This window comes from Atractosteus spatula, chromosome 3 (assembly GCF_055471065.1).
Source record: "Atractosteus spatula isolate fAtrSpa1 chromosome 3, fAtrSpa1.hap1, whole genome shotgun sequence".
In the NCBI taxonomy this organism is placed as follows: domain Eukaryota; kingdom Metazoa; phylum Chordata; class Actinopteri; order Semionotiformes; family Lepisosteidae; genus Atractosteus; species Atractosteus spatula.
Window position 1 is genome coordinate 34,822,776 of NC_142708.1, and position 21,407 is coordinate 34,844,182.

At 36.7% G+C, this 21,407-nt stretch overlaps 1 protein-coding gene across 2 annotated transcripts in view; it reads left to right on the forward strand.

The window, feature by feature from the left end:
* Positions 1-21,407, forward strand: part of pdzd2 (PDZ domain containing 2) — a 112,647-nt gene that overhangs the window by 76,096 nt on the left and 15,144 nt on the right. The window contains exons 11-18 of one of the 2 annotated variants that reach the window (XM_088911796.1): positions 597-819; positions 6,013-6,130; positions 8,344-8,476; positions 12,480-12,567; positions 14,697-14,800; positions 15,524-15,695; positions 16,741-17,612; positions 18,552-18,696. In XM_088911796.1, coding sequence (XP_088767922.1) covers positions 597-819; positions 6,013-6,130; positions 8,344-8,476; positions 12,480-12,567; positions 14,697-14,800; positions 15,524-15,695; positions 16,741-17,612; positions 18,552-18,696 — 1,855 coding nt within the window. The remainder of the gene's footprint in view (positions 1-596; positions 820-6,012; positions 6,131-8,343; positions 8,477-12,479; positions 12,568-14,696; positions 14,801-15,523; positions 15,696-16,740; positions 17,613-18,551; positions 18,697-21,407) is intronic. The other variant, XM_088911797.1, reaches the window with a different exon arrangement.

Below are 21,407 nucleotides of genomic sequence, written 5' to 3' on the forward strand. Positions count from 1 at the left end.
ACTGTATAATCTTTAGTATTGCAGCCTTAACTTGAGGTAATTGATTTCTGTAGTGTGCGGTTGGCCAAACCTGGGATAATGATGATAAGTCCTGTCTTGTACATGTCGGTTGTCCATCAATCACATTAAATGCTTGTAAGAGCTAACATTTTAATACAATGGGAGTATTTTAGGAGATGGAAGAGGCAAGGGATGACTAGGGTTAACTCTTTCTGTTCCAATTAGGATGCAGCAAGTGCACGTATGGGTCCTGTCAAAGGAGGGCACAAATTCATTCGGCTTAATCGGAGGAGACAATACAGAAAACCAAAGATTGAGCTACGATACATATTTCATCTACAGCAACTTTGTCTCATACAGGTCAATTAATGTGACAGGCACCCAGTTTTTTTGTAACATATGAAGGTCTCTTCCTTCTGGATAATTTAGGTAGTTCCACTAGAGAAATCTATAATTTGAAGAGTTTATAGAAGTATCCTTTTAATACAGTTGTCAAAGGTTATGTGAAACAATGAGATCAACATTTCTTGGAGGACTCTTTAAAAGGAGGGACAAAGACAGCTGTCTTTCTAAAATGTGATGGATTGGTCCTCCAGCAGCTAAAGAAGGGGGTGGTGACCCTGACAGTGAGGACCCGATTGCGGAGCCCCAGTCTGACACCCTGCCCCACCCCCACCCTGCTTAGCCGCTCCAGCTCTCCCAACTCCAATGCCAGTGGGGGCACCCCTGTCCCTCCGAGTTTCGAGGACGGAGACGCTGCCTGTCGGAAGGGTCCTGGGCCGAAGGACCGTATCATCATGGAGGTGACTCTCAACAAAGGTAAATACCCTTATATTCATCTGACTAGACAAGGCCTGAAGATTTAGCTTTTAACTTAAGTGTGAACTGTTATGTACGTATGCACGGTGACCATCAACAGCTGTTCATACTATTGTAATAGTAAAGTAGGGCCATTCAGTATTTTGAAGTAAAAAAGGGCAAAACAATTGGTCTAGGTAATTCAGTCCAAACGAATTTAATAACAGAGACATTTTATCTGAATTTTGAATTTACCTGGAATTGACAAGTTTCTTTCCAAAACAAAATAAATAAACAAAATACACCATCTGGTAGTTTCAGTTTTGCTCAAATTTCAGCTGAGGATCCTTCAGGCATGGACCAAATGCTAAATAAAAGTTAGTGACTTCGGAAGGAATGTGAGAGTGCAGAGAAAAGGTGAGAAACCATATCATGAAGCATATATTGTGACACTGCTAATCTGAGCCTCCGGTATCCTTTGCTAGCTGCATCATTTCTAGTTCTAATTTCCAATTTACTCTCTATTCACTATTCACTCTCTATTCACTAGGTCATTAATATTATTACATTAATGTTTTCAATTAATGTAAATCATCGCTTTTGTAAGCTTCTGCAAAGCAATTAAATAATTACTAGTATTAATATCCAATTGTCTCATCAGAATCCACGATCTTGTAAATATATTCATAACAAATCTAAGACACCAAAATGAATCTGAATTTGCTACTGTTTTTGCTATTTTAATCTGAATTTGCTACTATTCTGACATTTAATCGAAGGCATCGCGATGATAGAAGGTGTAGTCAACCAAAGGTGTTCATAAACTAGATTATAAGAACCAAGTGTGTCATTCTTGCAACATTCCGGTAAAACTTGCTAGTTGTCTGCAGCAATTCTGCTGATACACATTCATTGAAGGCAGACTGTCTCAGGATGAATTACTTCTTCGTGTGGTTATTGCACACAGAAAAGGAAGGAAAAATGGGGCAGATGCTGACAGATAAAAGGGATGTTCCAAACCCTAACATCCAGTTTCCCCCACAATAAATCCCCACTCTATCAAGCGATATTCATCAGTGTTTAGGTAAATTCATAATTGTGACTGGTCCTACATTTCCTTGTAATCTAAACTACATGTAGGGCATGTTATTCAATTTTAATTCACGACTAAGTTTATTTTTAAGTGATCTTCTGTTTGTTGCTAAAAAAAATTTAGTTGAACAGCATGGTCACATGGTAAAATAACATTTTACAGACATTTTTTATTCATTTTACTTACCTAAGTATTCTTGCGCTTTCTTGTGCTTTTCTCAGTATTCTTCTATTTACTAAAGAATTCCTTGCTACGCAAATGTGCTTTGCAACCTGAAGGCTAGAGACCTACAAACCATAAACTGTATGCAGTTATGATTTTTAAAATTTGAAAGCATTTTTTTGAGAAATACCTGTCTGTTTCACCACAAATATATCTAGCTTTGGTGTCATTTTACTTTCTACATTGGATCAATATCTCACTCTGCTTTCATCCCTCTCTTCAGCAATGGTCTCTGTCATGCACTTCTATTTTCAATCTATAATCTAGATTTCTGTCAACATTTCTCTTAAGCTCTTCACCTTGTCCTCCCTTCTTTTTTTTGTCTCACTCAATGACCTTGCCTTCTCTTTTAAAATGCCTAATATGCACAAATTCTTCAACACGTCAACTTCAGCTTTCAGTCACCTCAGTCCCTACGTTATCCCACATTCCTCACTGGTTCTGCCTTGTTCTCCTCCTTCACACCTCCATCAAACTCTGACATCTCCTACTTGATCGAGGGCCATAAACTTATCACTTCCACTTAAGACCCTCACTTATCTCTTCATGGCTGCTGCCCCCAGTCTCTTTTCCTATAATTCCTCTGTTTAATCACCTCTTTGCTCTCACGCTGCTTTCCCCTTATTAAAAACACTTCTTTAGAAAAAAGTCACACTTGATCCCTTAACCCTAGTTATCATATGATTACTCTTCTGGCCTTTCTCTCTCAGATCCTCAAGTTGACAGTCCACTACCAGTTCTCTGACTTTCCTCTTGTACTGCTTAAGTAGATGGAAACTTCTCTCCTCTCTCTTATTGATTTTTTTCACTCAACTCATTCTGCCTCACTCTCCTTTGTCTTCTGTTTTAATCCTTGTTGACCTTTTTGCTGCCTTTGACATAATGGGTCACTCTGTTGTCCTGGCAACACTCGTTGACCTAGGATTTTTTAGCATGGTCTACACCTTGTTCCCACATACTGTACCTGTTACACTGGTAAGGCTCCATCTCTGCTCCTTACCCTAAGTTAGGGTAAATCTTCCCTAAATTCACTTCCACTTGCTCCCCTGGTCCTCTCATTTTGTCATTTTGTTTTGTATGTTATTTTAGTTGCACAATTGTTTGTTGTACTTACACTTAAAGGAAATGGAAACATGATTAACTCAGCTTTTTTCACATCTTAGACATATCTGCATTTGTCAGATTGGATGAAAGTAACTACTGAAAAATAGAGTAACTTTCAGATTTGCTCAGAAGTCCTATATTTACCTGATCTCTGAGAATATAGACCTAAATTGGAAACTGCAATGCTATTTTTATATTTCAAGGTTAGAAAGAATCAATATTGATGAATGCATTTCAAACAACAATGAAAGTAAAATGTACACAGTAGGGTGTGATACCTCCATTTTACATCACAAAATAGGAGAAATTTCCAGATATGTGCAGCACCATATTGCTGTCATTGTAATTCAGAATGGGGCAACAAAATGTCCAGTGACATGAAGTGGGTCTATTACATTGTAAACAAGCAGGCTTGTGAATGCATCACTTTTAATCCAATACAAATTATTGCTTTCGATTTTGAGAGTTTTGCCGACAAATACTACTTGTTATTTTTATGTCCAGATCACATTAAAACATTTCTACAATGAAATGTCTGCTTGCACAGCGTGGACTGATTCACTCATATATTGCATTACATAAGTCATTACAGTGACTAGTGAGCAGGAAGGGGCATTCATGTCACAATTTGCACATGACTCTCGCTCCCACCCATGGCGAGACCAGCAACAACATGGCAACTATATGGTACTTTAAAAAAGTTCGTGATTATTTGCTTAATTCAGAATTTGTTAAAATTTGCGATACTGTCAATTAATATATTTTGTTACCAAGATTTAATATCTGGACTGAGAAATTTGGACTGCAGTTGCCCTTTAGTACATACATACTATATATAGTACAAGTTATAGAGGCATGAGAAATCAAAAGATATGACAATATTATATCAATTCCATTTTGCAGAGTACTTTTTGTTATTGTAAACATTATACATTATTTGACTTTAGAGCCATCTTTTCTCAAATAAAATCTGTCTTGTACAGTTTATCTATATACACCTTGTAAGGTACGTGGCTATGAAAACATTTAATTTACATCTTGCTGGGTTGCTTAAGACAACTGTTAAAATTACAACTAGTTATTTATTAAATGTTTTGAAAAACAAATGAAACAAATTGCAGTTAGGTTTGCAGTTACTTGCAGGTTCTGATTGAGTATACTGTATATAATAGTTTAGGCTTGGTGAGTAAGAATAAAACAAAAAAAACTTGGATTCCATCAGTGGAAAATAAAAGTGCACTGATCTCTAGTATGTATCATCATCACTCAGTGGCAAGAATGTGCTGAGAGTGTGGATTATTCTCTCATCCCCACATCTCTCACCTGCACTTCATGGGAATTTGTATGCATAAAAATATAGATTCCTTATATACTGCACATATTATGAGCAATTAAAAAAATAAAGAGGGAAAAAATAAAAACACACTGTGGACACATGTATTTAATAGGTGAAGAGTCAGGGTCTAAAATCATATCACTGAATGTTTTGATTTGCAACAATATCCCTCTATGTGGTATTGCTATGCACATTTATTCATATCTCTGTTGAAATAGGAACAATGAATTTTAAAAAACGGAATGTTTTACAGATTGGATAATGTTTTTTGCTTAAAAATGTAAAACGTTTTACCATTTATCCATGTACGGTTGATTAAAGTCCTTAAAACTCTTTGAACCCAGTTCCATTAGTAAACTGCCATCTTGAGTTTGAATTACAAATGTTCAACTGGGCTGAGGTCTGGGGATTGAGATGGCCTGTCATTTAATTTGTGTGCAGGTAACCATTCCTTTACCAATCTGGATATATGCTTTTGATCATTGTCATGCTGAAATATCTATTTCCAGCCAAGCTAGATCTTCTTGGCACAAAAAACAAACAAATGTCTGGCCAGAATGTCCTGGTATGTGTTGGAGTTCAGGAGTTCCTATCTTCCTATCTTGAGGTTTCAGGACCTGTAGATTCAAAACAACCCCAAAACTCAAACAATATCGTGGGCATGAGGTTAATCTTTTTTTAACTCTAATGAGCCTGTCCAAAAAGTTTATTTTTCATTTCATCTGACCATGAAATGGTAATTTCATTATTTCAATTTTCATTCAAATTAAATTTATTAAGTCTGAGTCATCTCTTTTTTTGTGGTTTGCCCTCAGAAGAGGCATTTTCAGTGCAGCCCAGCTAGGAATACTAAATTCACGCAAGCCTCTTAAAATTGTAGTTTTCAACAATTCAAAAAAAGATGTTTCTTGCATCTTGAAGCTGACAGAAACATACACTTGTTTAATAACCAGGGGTGATCAGAAACAATTACTGCTGTACATCCTTTTCCTAGCAGGGTTGCTACAATACCAATAAGTTTAAATTCATTTTATGGACACTAGAGTTGATTCAGCCTTTTGTGGATATTTTATTTCCATCCCCCAACATGAGGAGGTCAAAGACTACTTTCCTGCAGTCTTTGAAGACCTTTCTGAACCTTACCATGTTGATGCTTGCTGCTATGAATGTTGAATGTTTTCAGTTAATTACCTCCTTTTAGACCCCAAGAAAACAGGAAGCCTTCAGAGGCCTCTATGTAGTTCCATTGGCTTCCATTGCACTTCCAAGAGGAGAATGTTATTGTAGTATATGTACTGTATATCAGAATCTACAGAATATCAGAATAAAAAGAATCAGTTCTTCTGTATGACATTTTCCTATTTCTTTTGGTATATGAACAAAGCTGTAATGCATTGTGTCTGGGATACACTGAGGTATGCAAATTAACAGTTTATTGCCCTGGCCCTTGTATGTTTAGAGCCAGGGGTTGGACTTGGAATTGGAGCCTGTTGCCTCACTTTGGAGAACAGTTTTCCAGGCATCTATATTCATAGCCTTGCGCCCGGGTCCGTGGCAAAGATGGATGGCCGGCTAAGGTGAGCTGCTCCTTCAATACACTGTATTGTATAGTTGAAAATGTTAATGTATTTACCATACAAAGTTTTTTTCTAAAATAATGATGTATTTGAATTACATTTCAGGAGCAATTGATAGGGCTTTAGTGTGCTCGGTAGATTTAAGGAGTTTTCCAGACAATATAGTTAATATAGTTCATTAAAAACTGGTGTGTATTTAATCAGTTGCACATCCTACAATACACAATAAACAACTGTGTTGTTTAGCCATTTCATTTGTTTTGCCACTGCTCTGTTCTCCTTTTAATAATATGTATTATTGAATACATTGTATTTTATTCCAGTTTGATTAAAAAAACACACTTGTCTCTTTAAATGGATACTTATGTTTTGTGAGATCTGAATGATGAATTAGAATTAGAATCAAGAATGGATCATTTAATAAATAAGCAAGCATATAAACAAGGAAAATAAATGGCAATAGTTTCTAAATCTCAGTTCTGCCAACAATAAGAAGGTTATTTAGCATACCAGCCTCTCAGCACTAGAGTCCTGGGTTTCATTCCAACTTTGAGTACCTGCCTATGTAAAGTTTATATGTTTTTTCTGTGCTCACAAGGGTTTTGCTGAGTGTTCTGGCCTCCTTCCTTCACCCAGTGACATGCTGCTTAGGCTGAATGACTCTAAATTACACCCCTAGGGTATATTTATCAATTAAAAATCTTCCCACCTCATTAACCAAGCACTATCCCCCATCTGCACTACATGAGATCACACAGAGACCTCACTTTAAATGGTAATCAGGGATCGGAGTCCTCACTACATCCCAGTTTAACTAAGGGTTTTGGTATGTTTTTTGCCACCATAAATATTGTAATATAGTCATAATTGTGTTACACTACCTACACCTACTCTTGGTTAAAAATAATACTCCTGCCAGAATTCTGCATGCTTTTCCCATCTTAGCTCCAGGCAGAGACAGACATGGTGTTTGAAATCCTCATTAAATTACTAAGATATGAGCAGTAATAACAAGTAAACGAAACCATTATTTTCCATGTATCTTCCATTATTTGCTTTATCTTAGAGAGCAAGTTCCAAAACATCTTAACCCATGTGTTTCCACATACTGAACACCTGTGACTAGTTAGCTTTTCTCACAGGTTTATTTTCACTGTTCTCATGAATGAAGCAGCACAATTAATACAAACGTGCAATTGGGTCTGTCAGTTCCTTTCTTTGTTCATTCTGCTTGTGTTACTTAGTAACAAGTACATCACTTGCATGAATAATGCCAGTGCATCTTTTTCCACTTTTGGTTTTTAATTACAAGCTTTGTCAGTTGAAGAATGAACGTTTGCTATTGCCTTTTATTATAAATTGTAGTCCTGATTTAGGGGAAACATCAAACACCAAGGCTGCTCAAGGTTGGAGCTGGACTCAAAACACTTGCAGAATTCCAGTAAGAGTAATATATCAGTTGGTAAACTGAAATGAGAGTACTCATGAGTACTGAGTAATCAGCAGCATCTGTATTCTATGCTTGAGAGTTTGGTGAAGCAAAGCCCTCAGAAGCTGAGATGTGGATTGAAAGCAGCTCTCCTCATTTCATAATTTAAAGATTTACTGTGTTTTTAGCTGGGAAATAGAATTAACCCAAGGTAAGCTTAAGGGATTCCAAAAGAAGCAAAATAAACACTGAGAAGGCAGAACAGTAAATATAGTGCTATTAATAATCTTGTTGGCTTTTTAGACTCATTCATCCACCTCATTCAACTATGACCACTTAGTTTGGTAAAGATGGTGTTCTTCCAGCTTGATCAAAGATTTTTAGACTGTATTAACTTGGGGAAACTCTTTTCCTTATGATGCCTTGAACTGACACCAATGCTAACTCATTGTATTATATCAATATGAGTAATGTTGATAACTCCTGTTAATCAAATCAATAATGACATGGCAGGAGGCTCAGAATAAATGACTCATGTAATTTTCCATTGATAAGTATAAACAAGGTAGATGTCACATGCTAGAGAAAAAGATTTCTGGTGTATCCCCCAAGATTTTCCTCAGAACCCAATCTGAGAACCACTGATGTTTTACTCTTCTAAAGATGAGCCGGTTTCCTTGTAAGTATAACGAGTCATAATGTTGGGAAAGGTAGACATTAGGACTGCAAAGAGACTGAAGTACTTGATAACCAATTCCATCCTCTCTTACTACCCCATGGATAGCCGTGGAGACCAGGTTCTAGAAGTGGACTCTGTAAGTCTGCGCCATGCTGCCCTGAGCGAAGCTTATGCCATTCTCAGTGAGTGTGGGCCCGGTCCTGTGAGTCTGATCATCAGTCGACATCCCAATCCAAAAGTAAGACTTGATTCATTTTTTTACATATGGCGTTTGTGTTGAAGCACTCTGCTTTTCTGCCACAGGCAGAAATAGTTCTTTTGGAGGCCAAGACTGCATAAAGATAAATGTGTTATTCAGAATGAGGGAATACCGAAAGTCCAAGCTGCCTATCATTTTTTAAAGCCCCGGATGACATCTTAATTTTTTTTTCCCTTGCCAAGAGAATGTGCGTGTCTCTTAAGGATAGCAAATCATATTTGATGACAGTCAAGAACAATCCCATAACAAATGCAGACAGAAGGAGCACTTAGACTGGCTACAGTCCAAATAATTACTGTATATTGCTCGTTTTCCATGTTCGTTCTTTAAAGAACCAAAATGCAAAAATACCTTTCAGAACTTATAGAAGGAAAGCTTGTACTCAAGCTGTGCTCCTTTAAACATGTCAGTAGTGTAATTGGTTGCAGAGGCTGGACTGGTTAATGTAATGGCTTTCTACCTGTTATTGAAGAATTCATAGTCATATCTGTCAAGTTTTTATTCAAACATCAGACATGCTGTAATCCTGTAAAGAAGCAGCTGTAACTTGCTCTAGTTTTCAGGTTTAAAGGGAAATACTACTGACACTTTTTCCGTGGTTTTGGTCACAAATCATTAGTGGGTTCTAGAATGAATGACGTGCACTCAAATTAGGTCAAAGTGGCACAAGTGCACGTTTTATTGAACAGCCAGTAATGAAAAAGAATACATGAAAAGACAGCTCTGCTTCATTTGTCCTCCAAGCCAGGTGAGGGAATGATTGGGAGTTTCCTGAGCGCAGGAGAATCTTCCATTATGCCAAAAACCACCAGTACAGTGGGCTTCATTCACTCCATCCACCCATGGGTGCTGCATAACCTTTGCATGCACATAGCTCCAGGGCCCATTTAGAGAACAGCTTGTCCCAGCAGCCACAGACAAACAGGATTTCATCAGAACATGCACAGAATAGAAACCACAAATAACAGTAAGGTGTTGATACACAGAAGTTCTTTGGGGCTCAATATCTGTTAGTTTTATCTCTTTCAGCTACAACAAGACTAGTGTTTATTCCATTATTATGCATAATTATCTTATTTTTTGATGAGGAAACCCAAAATAAAAGTCATATGAAGTCCTTCATACATAAAAATTCCTCAACTTCATGTTCAGTAGTTAAGCCTGAATTTTGAACACTACTGTATATGGAGCTCATATGGGACAAGGTTATTATCTGAAATTTAAGCAGAAGACTGAAGCTACATGGAAAACAAGAGTCCTAAATGTAAATATGTTACAGGAAAGGAAAAAGGTAAAATCTCACATGCCCTGCACCATTACTACAGTTCGCTACAAAATATAATTTATTTTTTCACTGTTCAATTTTATTTCGTCACTAAAATGAGAACAAAATCTAGAGCAGTACAGCAAGTGATTCACGTAAGTTGCAAGCTAATACCTTCCCTTATTCAAAGTAAGCTTTAGTGTTTCATCACATGATCAGGCTGATACTATCAGAGATGTATAAAAACATGCCCACTCCTCGACATTATTGTAAAAATGTAAATAGCTACCAGAAATTGTGAGGACTTTGTATTCTGACAAATAAAAAAACATTTGACATTATTATCAGGAATTTTTACATTGACTGAAAAGTACTGGTCATTTGGTTTCAAAAAGGTACTTTTTTTCTGCCGTTTAGAAGAATTTTTTTGTCACAAAACGTCTGCTAAAAATGTGATGTTGAAACATGCATTTTTTTGGATTTACAAGGTTAATTCAAATATGGCAGTGTTCATTTGTACTTTGTAAGTTTTAATAGTAAAAGTAAGAATGCACTTGAAGCAACAACTGCTGTTGTAATGGATCTACTAACCTTTTTGGCTGCCTTGTCAGTATGTATTTTTATATGATTTAAAATACTGTAAGATACTTATGATGTGTGCTAATATACTACCTGCTTTGTATCCTATTAAGATGGAAGAGAGAGGTTTAAGGTCTCACGTACTTTGTTTGGTTGACTCCAAATCAGTTGAAAAAATGGCATTTCCTTTGAAGACCGTTTGCTTTTAGCTGAAATGCAACTTTCAATTTAATTTAAGCTTTTTGTACACATCTAATATTTATTACGATCTTCTCTACTTTCTGTTTCACTTTCATAAAATACTTAACATTTTTGATAATATTTTCTATTAATGAACAATTCTTAGCTCTGTCTTACTGTGTTCACATTTAGCTTGTTTAATATTCCCTCCCTGAAACTCCAATCCTCTTACGGCACTGACAGGAAGTAAAATATTTGCTCTACTTATGATGGAAAAAAGCATATTTCCTTTAGGGGCCAAATAATTATTTTCATAAGGTTCAATTTTCAGTGATCCCTAGCACAACTTGCATATTTAAGAAATGATAACATTGTAAACCTGATACTGAGTTTGGCTTAAATGTGTTAAGTGCGATTTAATTGGAAAGTCCCAATACTGGCACAGTTAAACAGAAAAGTCGAAATGTATACTCAGGTGGTGGGAAAGGGTGTTTTTTCTAGACATACAACAATGTAAGGTATGTGCAAGTGAACAAACACATCAGAGCCCTTCACAGATCTGGGAGACCACATAAGATACAGCACTTACAGCAGAGAATTAACCAACTCGTTTTCTTTGAAAGTGTATCATATTTTCCTAAGAAAACAATGCAGACGTTCACTCTAGGCAGGTGACACATCAATGAATGAGGCCAAGGTGCAAACTTCTTGTCAAGAAAATACTTGAAGCATTTAGTATATGCCTAATTACAGATGCACAGGCCTGATAAGTTTTTTTTTAACAGCATCTTATGGATCATTCAGTCAGTGTTGAATTGTTTCAAGAGCAGAACTTCAGATGGAGATGAAGCATCTCAAAGATCTCATTGTACTGTCAAGCAATAGTGGCAGTTCTATTTTGGTTTAGGCCTACTGCCACTCTTCAGAGGCTAGAAGCCTTTGTGTAACTGTAGAAAATTTAGATATAGAAAATTGCTTTTGCTTCGCTGAAATGATGCCCTGCAGTCTAAGGCTGTCTGGACATTGTCTAAGATTAAGCCTGAACAACAATACAAAGCTCACGGCCAAATAAATTTTGTGAAGAGTAAATGGACCAAAGTGCAGCACTGGTCATTCAGATTACCGGACTGCAAGGTACTTGTAACAAGTATGATAGCACAATTCTACAGGAGTAACATGAGTGACTCACTGCAACTTATTTGCATGTTGTAACAGTGACCAATGAGTACCTTCTTTAATTGTAGACCAGAGGCATTCTATCTGGGATTTGATCTCATGACCCTCTGATCTGAAGTCCAGAGACCTTACTACTTAAATGTAACTCAGCATGTTTCCACACAAAAAAATTTACTATGAATTTTGCTTGTTTTGCATAATTTGTATGGTTGGATTAGCACCATTGTGTTCAATGTACTCCAAAGGAATCCCGTAGATAGGTTTTTATTGCTTGGCACCATCTGGTGGTAATATCCAGTATTATGTAGGAAATGTGATTTTATGATTTTCTGTTTCTGACCAAATGTCAGAGTGTTTCATATTAGCTCTACATTTTACTTCATTAATTTCATTTGACATCATTTGAGTTTTGGAGGTCTTAACCTCAGCTTTTTCAATGAAAATCATTACACTACCCACTAAGATGCCATAGTAATAATATAACACAATTTAACTTGAGGATTTGTGTATATGAACAATAAATGCAACAAGCAAGCTTCTCATTATAATTAATTTATTTTTTCTTTGTACTTGACCACGATTCACTGTGTGACTGAATACATGAAACATTAACTTTAATCACCTGTGCTGATGGTTGTATTGATTTTCTTCCAAATAAATCTACAACTATCTGAAGGCCCCCCTGGAGCTGCCATAATAGATCTGTGTCATAGCAGCATATATATATGTATGAAAGGAAAACAATTTCCTTTCATTTTTTTAATCTTTTTTTTTGTCTTTTAGGTTTCTGAACAAGAGATGGATGAGGCAATTGCACGCACCACACACAGGGAAAGCCTGTGCAAAGATGGTCATTCTGCTCATGTGCACGGTATGTTAAAGCAACCAGTTGTTTCTTGTTAACATTAAAGTCAAAAGGTTTGAGGACTCTAGATCTGAGCTCCCTACCATCTGTATCTGTTTATGACTATCTTCTCCATAAGTACAGGGGCGCATTCATCTGAATCTGCTGTATGCACAGTATTCTGTGAGAAACTATTTGCCTGAATTGGTTCATGAAATCTTAGATAAGAGCACATTAAAGTCTGAGCTAAGGTTAATACTGCTTTAATGAAAATAGTGAGAAGTTAAAATGAGAGATATTTATGGTTCTATAGACTGGACAATCATATGTAAAGAGTTACTATAAACTCATGAGTAGAGAACTGACACTGATAAAGACAGCTGGTTTGATTGCAAGCCCTATTACTGTAGTAGTTTTGACAGATGTCTTAATGTGCTGTGAAGAGTAAGAAGTGGGAGGTTGCTATGCTGCTGAATGAGCCATGTTTGTCACAGACTTCTTTTCTCATTTCGGTTCATAATCATGGTTGTAGTAATAGATAGATACCTTATTGATCCCGTGAGGGAAATTGCAGTGCAACAGCAGCTTAACACAGTCAACACACCACAGTGTCAAGTAATAGTGAAAATAAAGAAGGAAACAGCATTCAAAGTACAGGCGTGGGTTCCTGCAAAAGAAAAAAAAAGCCTTTGAAACACTTCATAATACCGATACATTTAAATATATACTAAATATACTAAAATTACTATATTATACACTGTAAGAATAAGACTCATTCTAAGTAACTTACTGTAGGTGTAGCAGCACATACTGTAAAGTCACATTGGTGAACATATAATTACAACACAAGCTAGAGACACATAGTCTGCCTTCCTAGCTGCAAATGCTGGTGTTACTGTATAATGGCATATGTATATTTACACACTAACTTATACCAAATACATCACTTGAAACACTGCACATCACATTGTTAATTTTTATAAATAGATTGTAATTAAAGTCTTCTTTACGCATCTGCATTGTAAAATGTTTCTAAAGCTACTATAGGCCGCTACATAACTTAAAAGACCAGTCAAATGTAACTTAACCACTGCAGTCTGACTGAAAAATGTGAAAATGTTGAAATCAAGTTCAGAATACCTTAAGTACATAGGAGTATTTAATTTAAGGTGTTTTGGAAAATAAAGACAGACTGAAAGTCTCATTGCAAATATTTACTGCAAAGAATACACTAAGGAAACAAAATATATACAGGATGTGTTTTTTGCTTCCATTGTTCCAGATCATTTTGCTATTCTCCCCAGAATTACTGACAAGCTGTGTGAATCGCTCAACCACTAAACATAGATTCTACCTGGAGTCTCGTATTTACCCTCAAGCTTTCTTTTGCATTTATTAAAATTATGAATAAAGAAAGTTGGAACCTCAGCCAAACTGTGTGTTGATGATTGGTCAAGCATGGGCTCTAACTCAGAATAATGCAGAATAATGTGTGTTTGTTTGTATATCTCCTAAACAATGTTAGAAGAATAACTCATAGTACTTTATGACCCCCAAATCATTAATCTTCATCGTTGTACCAGGGAACACAATTGGGAACATTAAAGCCTGATTTAAGTAGGCAGATTATGAAATGTGTTTAGACTGCAAACATAGCTGGATTTCTCAACAGCTGCAAAATTTCCATGCTTAGTTGATTTGAAGAATTTTATTAATTCCTCCTCATTACTAAGAATGTGGTAGTATAGCAGTCTTTTACATTCCCATATCAGTGTCCATTAGCTATTCCAGTCATTTTTGTTTGCTACCAATACTGTTTTTTATCACGTTCTATGCTGGAATCTTCTCTTTTCCTTGCATGAAGAGAGCAGAGGTGTGCAGGGTCTCTTCACTAGTAAATAAAGTGGATTTGGCTCACCTCGACTGGCTATGAACGTCACCCAGTGTAGCCCTACTTTTTGTCTAGAAACTATGAAGTTTGCTGTTGTAGATATACTCCCCTGGAGAGGGGCATTATGACTTACGGGAAAGGAGTAGAAACTTATAATACCATGCTTTTTGTGAGTTTTTGATTGGTCAACAAATGTTCATTGGAAGAGTTCTACCAGCCTTAATTGTCACTAGTATCTAGCCAACATCTTGTTTTCTTTCCTTAGGTTTGCCCTCTAAGAGCCCCTCTCCGACAGTGAAAGCTAAGCAAAGCGATGGGTCCACTTCTCTAAGCTGGACAATGAAACGTTTCCTTGAACCAGCCAGCCGGGTAACTAGATCCATCTAGACAAGACAAAAAATGCTGATTGAACAATACAAGTTAATAGATTATTTCATGGTGAAAAGAGAAGAAAAGAAACAAGTGTAAAGGAATAAACCTTTACTTGTTCCTTTGCAGCCTATGCATGCTGCCACAGCTACCTACTTGAACTACTTCAGTTTAATAGATATTGACATTGTAAAACAATCTTAAATTGTTACCTAAAAATTCCATATATTTAGATGTATATCACCAAGATATAACAGATGTTCTAAAGATCTGTTATCTATCCTAATGTTTGATGTTCAAAGTAAAATTCAGAGAAACAGTGGTTGAACAGAGAAGAGACAAGTCCATTTTTTTTATTTTCAAAGATTCCTGTACATGTTAGTTTCTTGTATTTAAAAATTGACAAGAAATGTTAGTATCAAATCTCATAAATCTAATGGTACTGCATGTATATTATTCAAATGTTCATTTCAGTATGCTTTTGCCCATTGCATTGTCTTTGATTTTTTTAAAGGGGAAATACTTTTTACATCAAAAAATGCTGTGTTCTTTAGTGTCCAGAGTTAACAAAGAGTCCCAACTGAGAAGTTTTAGATAATATTACCCTTAAAGTAACATTAATATTAACCCTTACCTATTTGACATGCCAAATATCAAATCCTGACAAGTTCTAATTGTATTAATCTGTAATAATATTAACTTTTTATGTTTTACTGCGTGCAGCAAGGGTCACTGAGTTCAGAAGCAGAACTCTCTCAGTACTTCTCACATGATGTCCCTAGCCAGTCCTCTCTCTCCGAAACCATGGTAACGGGGTCCAGTGATGAGGAACTGCTACGTCACAAGAGCTGCAGCACCTCACTGGACGATACTATAGCTCCACCCCTTAACCTAGGTACGTATCCCTCCTCTAAGAATTTAAAATATGTTTTTTTCAGTGATGAAACATATAAGCTATAAACACGTGAGTAATTTTTTGTTTTTATTACTTTTTAGTGAAAACTATTGCCCTTTCAATATTGGAACGGGAAAGAACTAATGCAGTAAAACAAAATAGATTATTAACATTTTTTTTAAGTCACAGAGGTACAGAGATAACAGAAAATGTATTACGCATTTTATATTAAGCATGCCTCATATATCACATTACTCATTCCACCTTAATGTAACTTGCCAATTTCTAGCTATACTTTCCAGATCATTAGGGAGTCAGGCCAAGAAAGGCCAATATGAATAATTATGAAATATTTTCTGAAATTACTTCTCATCTTGCAAATGCTTTCAGCTTTTCTAGGGTACCACTATAAAACTCTCTATGCCACTGATTCATAGTTGTTGGATTTATTTTAATTATTTATCATGCTTTTTTTAGAAAACTAATAATTTGTTTCGCATGTTTTGGCCAAAATAGGTTCTATTAGGTCAGTTGTCGAGCCACAGATCTGTTGTTCTGTTGTTTAGCATTTGTTGCTAATTCTTGCTTTATCTTACTTGTACAAGTTAGCTCTTAGTTGACAAGTCCAAAATAAGTGCATACTGTATGTATGTTTCAGTGTGATTTATAGCAGTTATGGTTGCCAGCTGTCTGGTTTCTGGAAATTTTTTTCAGTGCCTTTTACCAATTGTCACCTATAATTTTATCTTTATTTTTTATTGCCAGAGGCTAGGCATGGATTATTATGATGTAATAGAGGGATAACTGTTTTATGGTTATATGTTAACAGCTCATTAATAAGTTACTGAAACAGAAGAAATAAATGTACTTGCATTTAGTGGGGAAATTAATGGTTCATGTCTTTTTTGTGTTTTGCATCATGACATGACAAATACTAACTGCAAGTACATTTTAAATGTCCATAGTCCTACATCTGTCATCCACATGTGTTAAAAACTATGTGTGTCAGAGTTTCTGCACAGAACCATTTTACTCCTCTTCACAGCATTCAAGGAGCCAGTCTATGCCAATGTGGATCCAGGCAATGTCTCTCCATCGGGCAGCGGAAGAGCTTCTGTGCCTGTGAACAAGCACGTGGAGGCGGCCCGGCAGGCCAGTCTAGGAAGCAGCCCCAAATCTGTCCGCAGCCCATTGCTTAGGCAACGCCGCGTCATCTGCTATGAGGACGAGGTCAGCGATGAAGAGATCGAGCCGCCACAGGTGGAGGAGACAGGAGCCACGGCTCTGTACAGAAGGACCAGGCGGGGTGGGGCGGAAGGTGGGAGAATGCCAGAGGAGGATTCTGGGATCATCATTGCCACCTCTTCAGTGGAGGTGGACGATGAAAGTCAGGATGGGGGAGAGCTGCGCAGGAACTTCAGCAGCGAGACTCCGACACATCTCTACAGCAGCTCCCTGGAGTCAGAGGATGGGGGAGGAGCTGAGCAGCCGCCACTGGGAACGGAGTCTCCCTTCATGCCAATTTGCTCCTTTGAATATGATGGTGGCACTGGGAGCAGCAACCTGGGGGTGAAGAAGGACCCCTACCGTGAGGGCCAGCTGGAGTCCAAGCGCTCTCCCAAACTAGAGCACAAAGCTGTGACCCGAGTTAAAAGTATGATGAGCATCGAGTGCCCCAACTTGCCTCACCGCCCCAAGAATGAGGAGCAGCAGTCCCAGGCGGGGACCAGACCTGTGGCCAGGCCCCTGCCCCACAGCAGAAAATCTGAAAGCTGCGATTCTGCTGGGGCCTACACTGTAGAAACAGTTGTCCTGCACAGGAAAGTGACAGAGTCCTTTGGCTTGGATTTGGAGATCAAGTCCTCTCCTCTGAAGGTGTTGATAACGGGGTTGAGGCCAGGAGGTGCCGCTGAGAGAGTATGCAATATTTATCTATGTTTTTAAGTGCATGTTTAATCAAGATCTGGGTTATGAGTCTTTATATAAGATTGCTTTATATAAGAAGTCTTTTGAGTTCCTCATATAACATTTATTGCGTAATGAATTAGTCATCAAGTGAAATCTGTCACATCATGCTTGCTGTATTTCTCTCCCTGTGCTATCAAAGATTTACTGGTGGGAATGAAGCATTAGAAATTACTGTAACTACATTACAGTTTGTTTATTTTAGATGCTAGCAACATTTTGTTTTATGATAATCATTCATAAAGTTTTGGTTCCACATTTATAAACCAGACATCTGATTAAAACCCCTGGGAATACTTCCTTGTGCACAACAGTGCAACAGTGAAGCATTTTTTCAGAAAACATTTAAGAAATAAACACACATGATATGTTAAAGACAGGTGCATAGATATAGAATTTCCAAAACATTCTTATTAATGTAATTGTTACTATAGTTGGAATTTCCTTTCAAAATAATCGTTTAATATTCTGGGATTATCATTAAGATACCACAGAACAGCATTTTAAGGGTCGGAAAGCTGCAAGAATATCTGGACTCTGAATTGAAGCTGACTTTTAATGTATACTTTAGAGTGGATTTCTTATCCATTTACCATTTATCATGATATCACGTAAAGAGTTAAATGTATGGATTTTGTTGCATTCATGAAGTATTTATCAACTGGCAAACACATTCTCAATTTAGAAATTTGCAACTGCATTGCTACACAGTTTTTATTGGTCACAAATTTAATGTTCAATTTTACTTTTTTTTACAAAAAGAAGCAAAGTCCTTGAACCCCTCCTAAGTACATAGGTCATTTTCTTTTAATTACCACAGACTTTACCCTTTGCTTGTGTTGATCTGGCATTGCTTTTCTGTATTATTCAGCTGTTTTATGACACTTTCAGGAATCTATGGGCAGACTGAGCGTTGGTGATGAGATTGTATCGATCGGCAGCACCCCAATCAGCTGCTCATCGTATCAGGATGTTTGTAACCTCATGCAGAGCCTTCCAGTAGCTCTTACATTAGATGTGAAAAAGCCAGTTTCAGGTAAGAACAGATTTTTTTTTCCTTCTGGTAAATATCCAGATTTACGAGACGTTAGATGGTGTTTCCACTTGAAGTGGTAGACTCAGATTTGCCTATTATAATAATAATTTAATTATAATAATTATTCTAATATTATTATTCTAAAATAGGGAATGTTGAGATTTCCACACATCACCTGAACGTGAATGCAAATGATGGTTGAACCAGCAATGTCTTTTGACAATGTTGCATTTACAGAAAAGTAATGTGTAAGAGGGATTTTTTTGGATAGGGACTGAAGTATTTTTTTTTGTAAATCTGTGTTGTTTTCCCTAAAATAGCATTGTCACATTTGTTTCTGCAGCCTGCAGGTAAGTCTGTAGATTCTGTACATGATCAATTTTTTTTTTTTGCGCTACGTGACATGTATTTAACATCTCAGTAAAAAATATAATTAAAGAACTATTAAACATTTAAATTGCATTTCAAATAAAAGGCAAAACTCAGTATGTGAGTACACAAAATATATTGCTTTTCTTACTTCTATTAACAAGAAAAGCTTCTAATCCCAAATATTCTGTAATATTCTGATCACAATCGATGTGATCTATCTGTAGACGTCCTGTATACTGTACTTTCCTTTCCTAAAGAGTCTGTAGTGCTCCGTTATATTCTTTTGACATTTTCTACATGTTGAAAAATACATTTTTGTGCACCTCAGGTATTGAGACTGGATTCTCCTTTATGAATTTGAGTTGATTTGAACCATGTAGAATGTTACTCATTAGAGCTACCTTTCTGTAGCAAAGATCAGCATAATAGCGTTTAAGTCTATTTGGAGCCTACACGGTTGAAAATAAAGAGGTCAATCTGTCTTTCTCCATGCTGCGCAATGAAGTAGGAGCACAACAGGCTTTTCCATGCTGGCAGTACCCTTCTCCGCCAGAAAGGGAACTGCAAGCAGCTGCCTTTGTTTCAATGGTGATTATTTCATTATTTTATTCATTTATTGTGATAATAATCATTTAATATTTCTGTGTTTATAATTGTGGTACACTATTTTCTTTCTTCTCCATCACCACTTAGGGTAAGTAAAGCAGTGTTTTGGCCTTTTCCTCAGGTATCTCTAGGGACTGGTCTCAGGTGGAGGTCTTTGGCGTTAGGGTCTGATATTTTGATATCCTGCCTTCTTTATGCATTGTGTTTAAATATATGTATTTAGGCTGCTTGTAATGTGACTTTTAAATAGTGGACAGGATTTATAAGGACCTAATAGGAAGCTGCTATCATCCATTTTTGTGCATAGATTATTTCCAAGCTGCATTTGAGCTGAATGTATGCATTTCGTAATGAAGGTTTATGCTTTTGCATCTGTAGTCCGGGATGTCTGATGAAGGCATTGTGTTCCTTCATGAATTCTTTTAGGCTCTTGCTGCCATTGGCTGCTCCAGAATGTGAGGTAGTTCTGTATGCATTTTATAGTTGCTCAAAAGCCATGTGTGTTGTGCAGAAGTTCTATCATTATTATTAGTTTTGTGTTTTGATCCCCAAGTTAAGGGAAATCTTTGCTGATAGTGTCTGTTGGTTTGAGTGATGGTTTGATGTGGTCCCTGGTAGAATTAATCTGATTTCTTTTGTTTTAAAGAAATATGGGAAGATACATTTACTTTCTCTTTTTTAAAGTTATACCTAATACCCTGTGTTGTTTTCTTTGCTGTATTGCATTCAGGAGCACAATTGTAATAATTTTAACTAAAAATATTGGAAGACCCTCGGCTTAGTCCATGTGTAAGATTGCATCACTTTCTCAAAGGACCTGCATCTGGTATCAGATGTTCTGAAGATGTTGTTCCATTTGTGGAGACTCTATAACTCTATAATGGAGACCCTCCTATCCATTTAATTGAACCTTCAACTAATTAAATGTTTTATCCTCTATTTTTTTCATAACATTAATTGTTTTCATTACTAAAAAATGATATAATAACTATAAAAATACAAAACATACTGGTAGGTTAATCGGCTTCTGAAAAAATTGGCTCTAGTGTGAATGTGTGTGATTGTGTTTGTGTCTGTCTGCCCTGAGAATGACTGGTGTCCTGCCTAGGGTGTACCCCGCCCTGTATCTGTTACGTGCTGAGGTAGGCCCCAGCTCCCCCACAACCCTGAACTGGAAGTTAGAAAATGGATGGATATATAATTTTCATCTCCTGCAAAGTTTCTGGTTTCAAGTAAAATGACATTCTAACTGTAAGGGAACATCACACAATCTGTTGGTACATGGTTGGGATGTACAGAAAACTGTGCACCAAATATGAAGACTTCCTTCCTTGAATAGGCAGGTTTTATTTAAAAAAGCCAATCACCAGTTTTGTCTTTAGTGAGAAGATGAAAGTGAAGTAAAGTCCATTTATATCCTGGAGGGTTTTTCTTTTTCATAATGGGGAATTGAGAAGAGGCTGGTTTTTGCCTATAGCCATGGATATCAAGGGGAGTAAGATTTCATCAGGTTTCTTCAGTAGGCAAGCAAATCAAAAACTCCAATGGTGTCTCCCTTACATAACTAATGGGATATCGGACAGTATCTGCAGTGACATGTCTTAGTTTGTCCATGAAGATACCATTGCTATGCTGAATTTCTGCTTCCATAAGCCCTTGCTAATCCATATGAGACAAAAAGAGTTTGCTGCAATAAATAAAAATGTTATTTTATATACTTATATATTATAAGT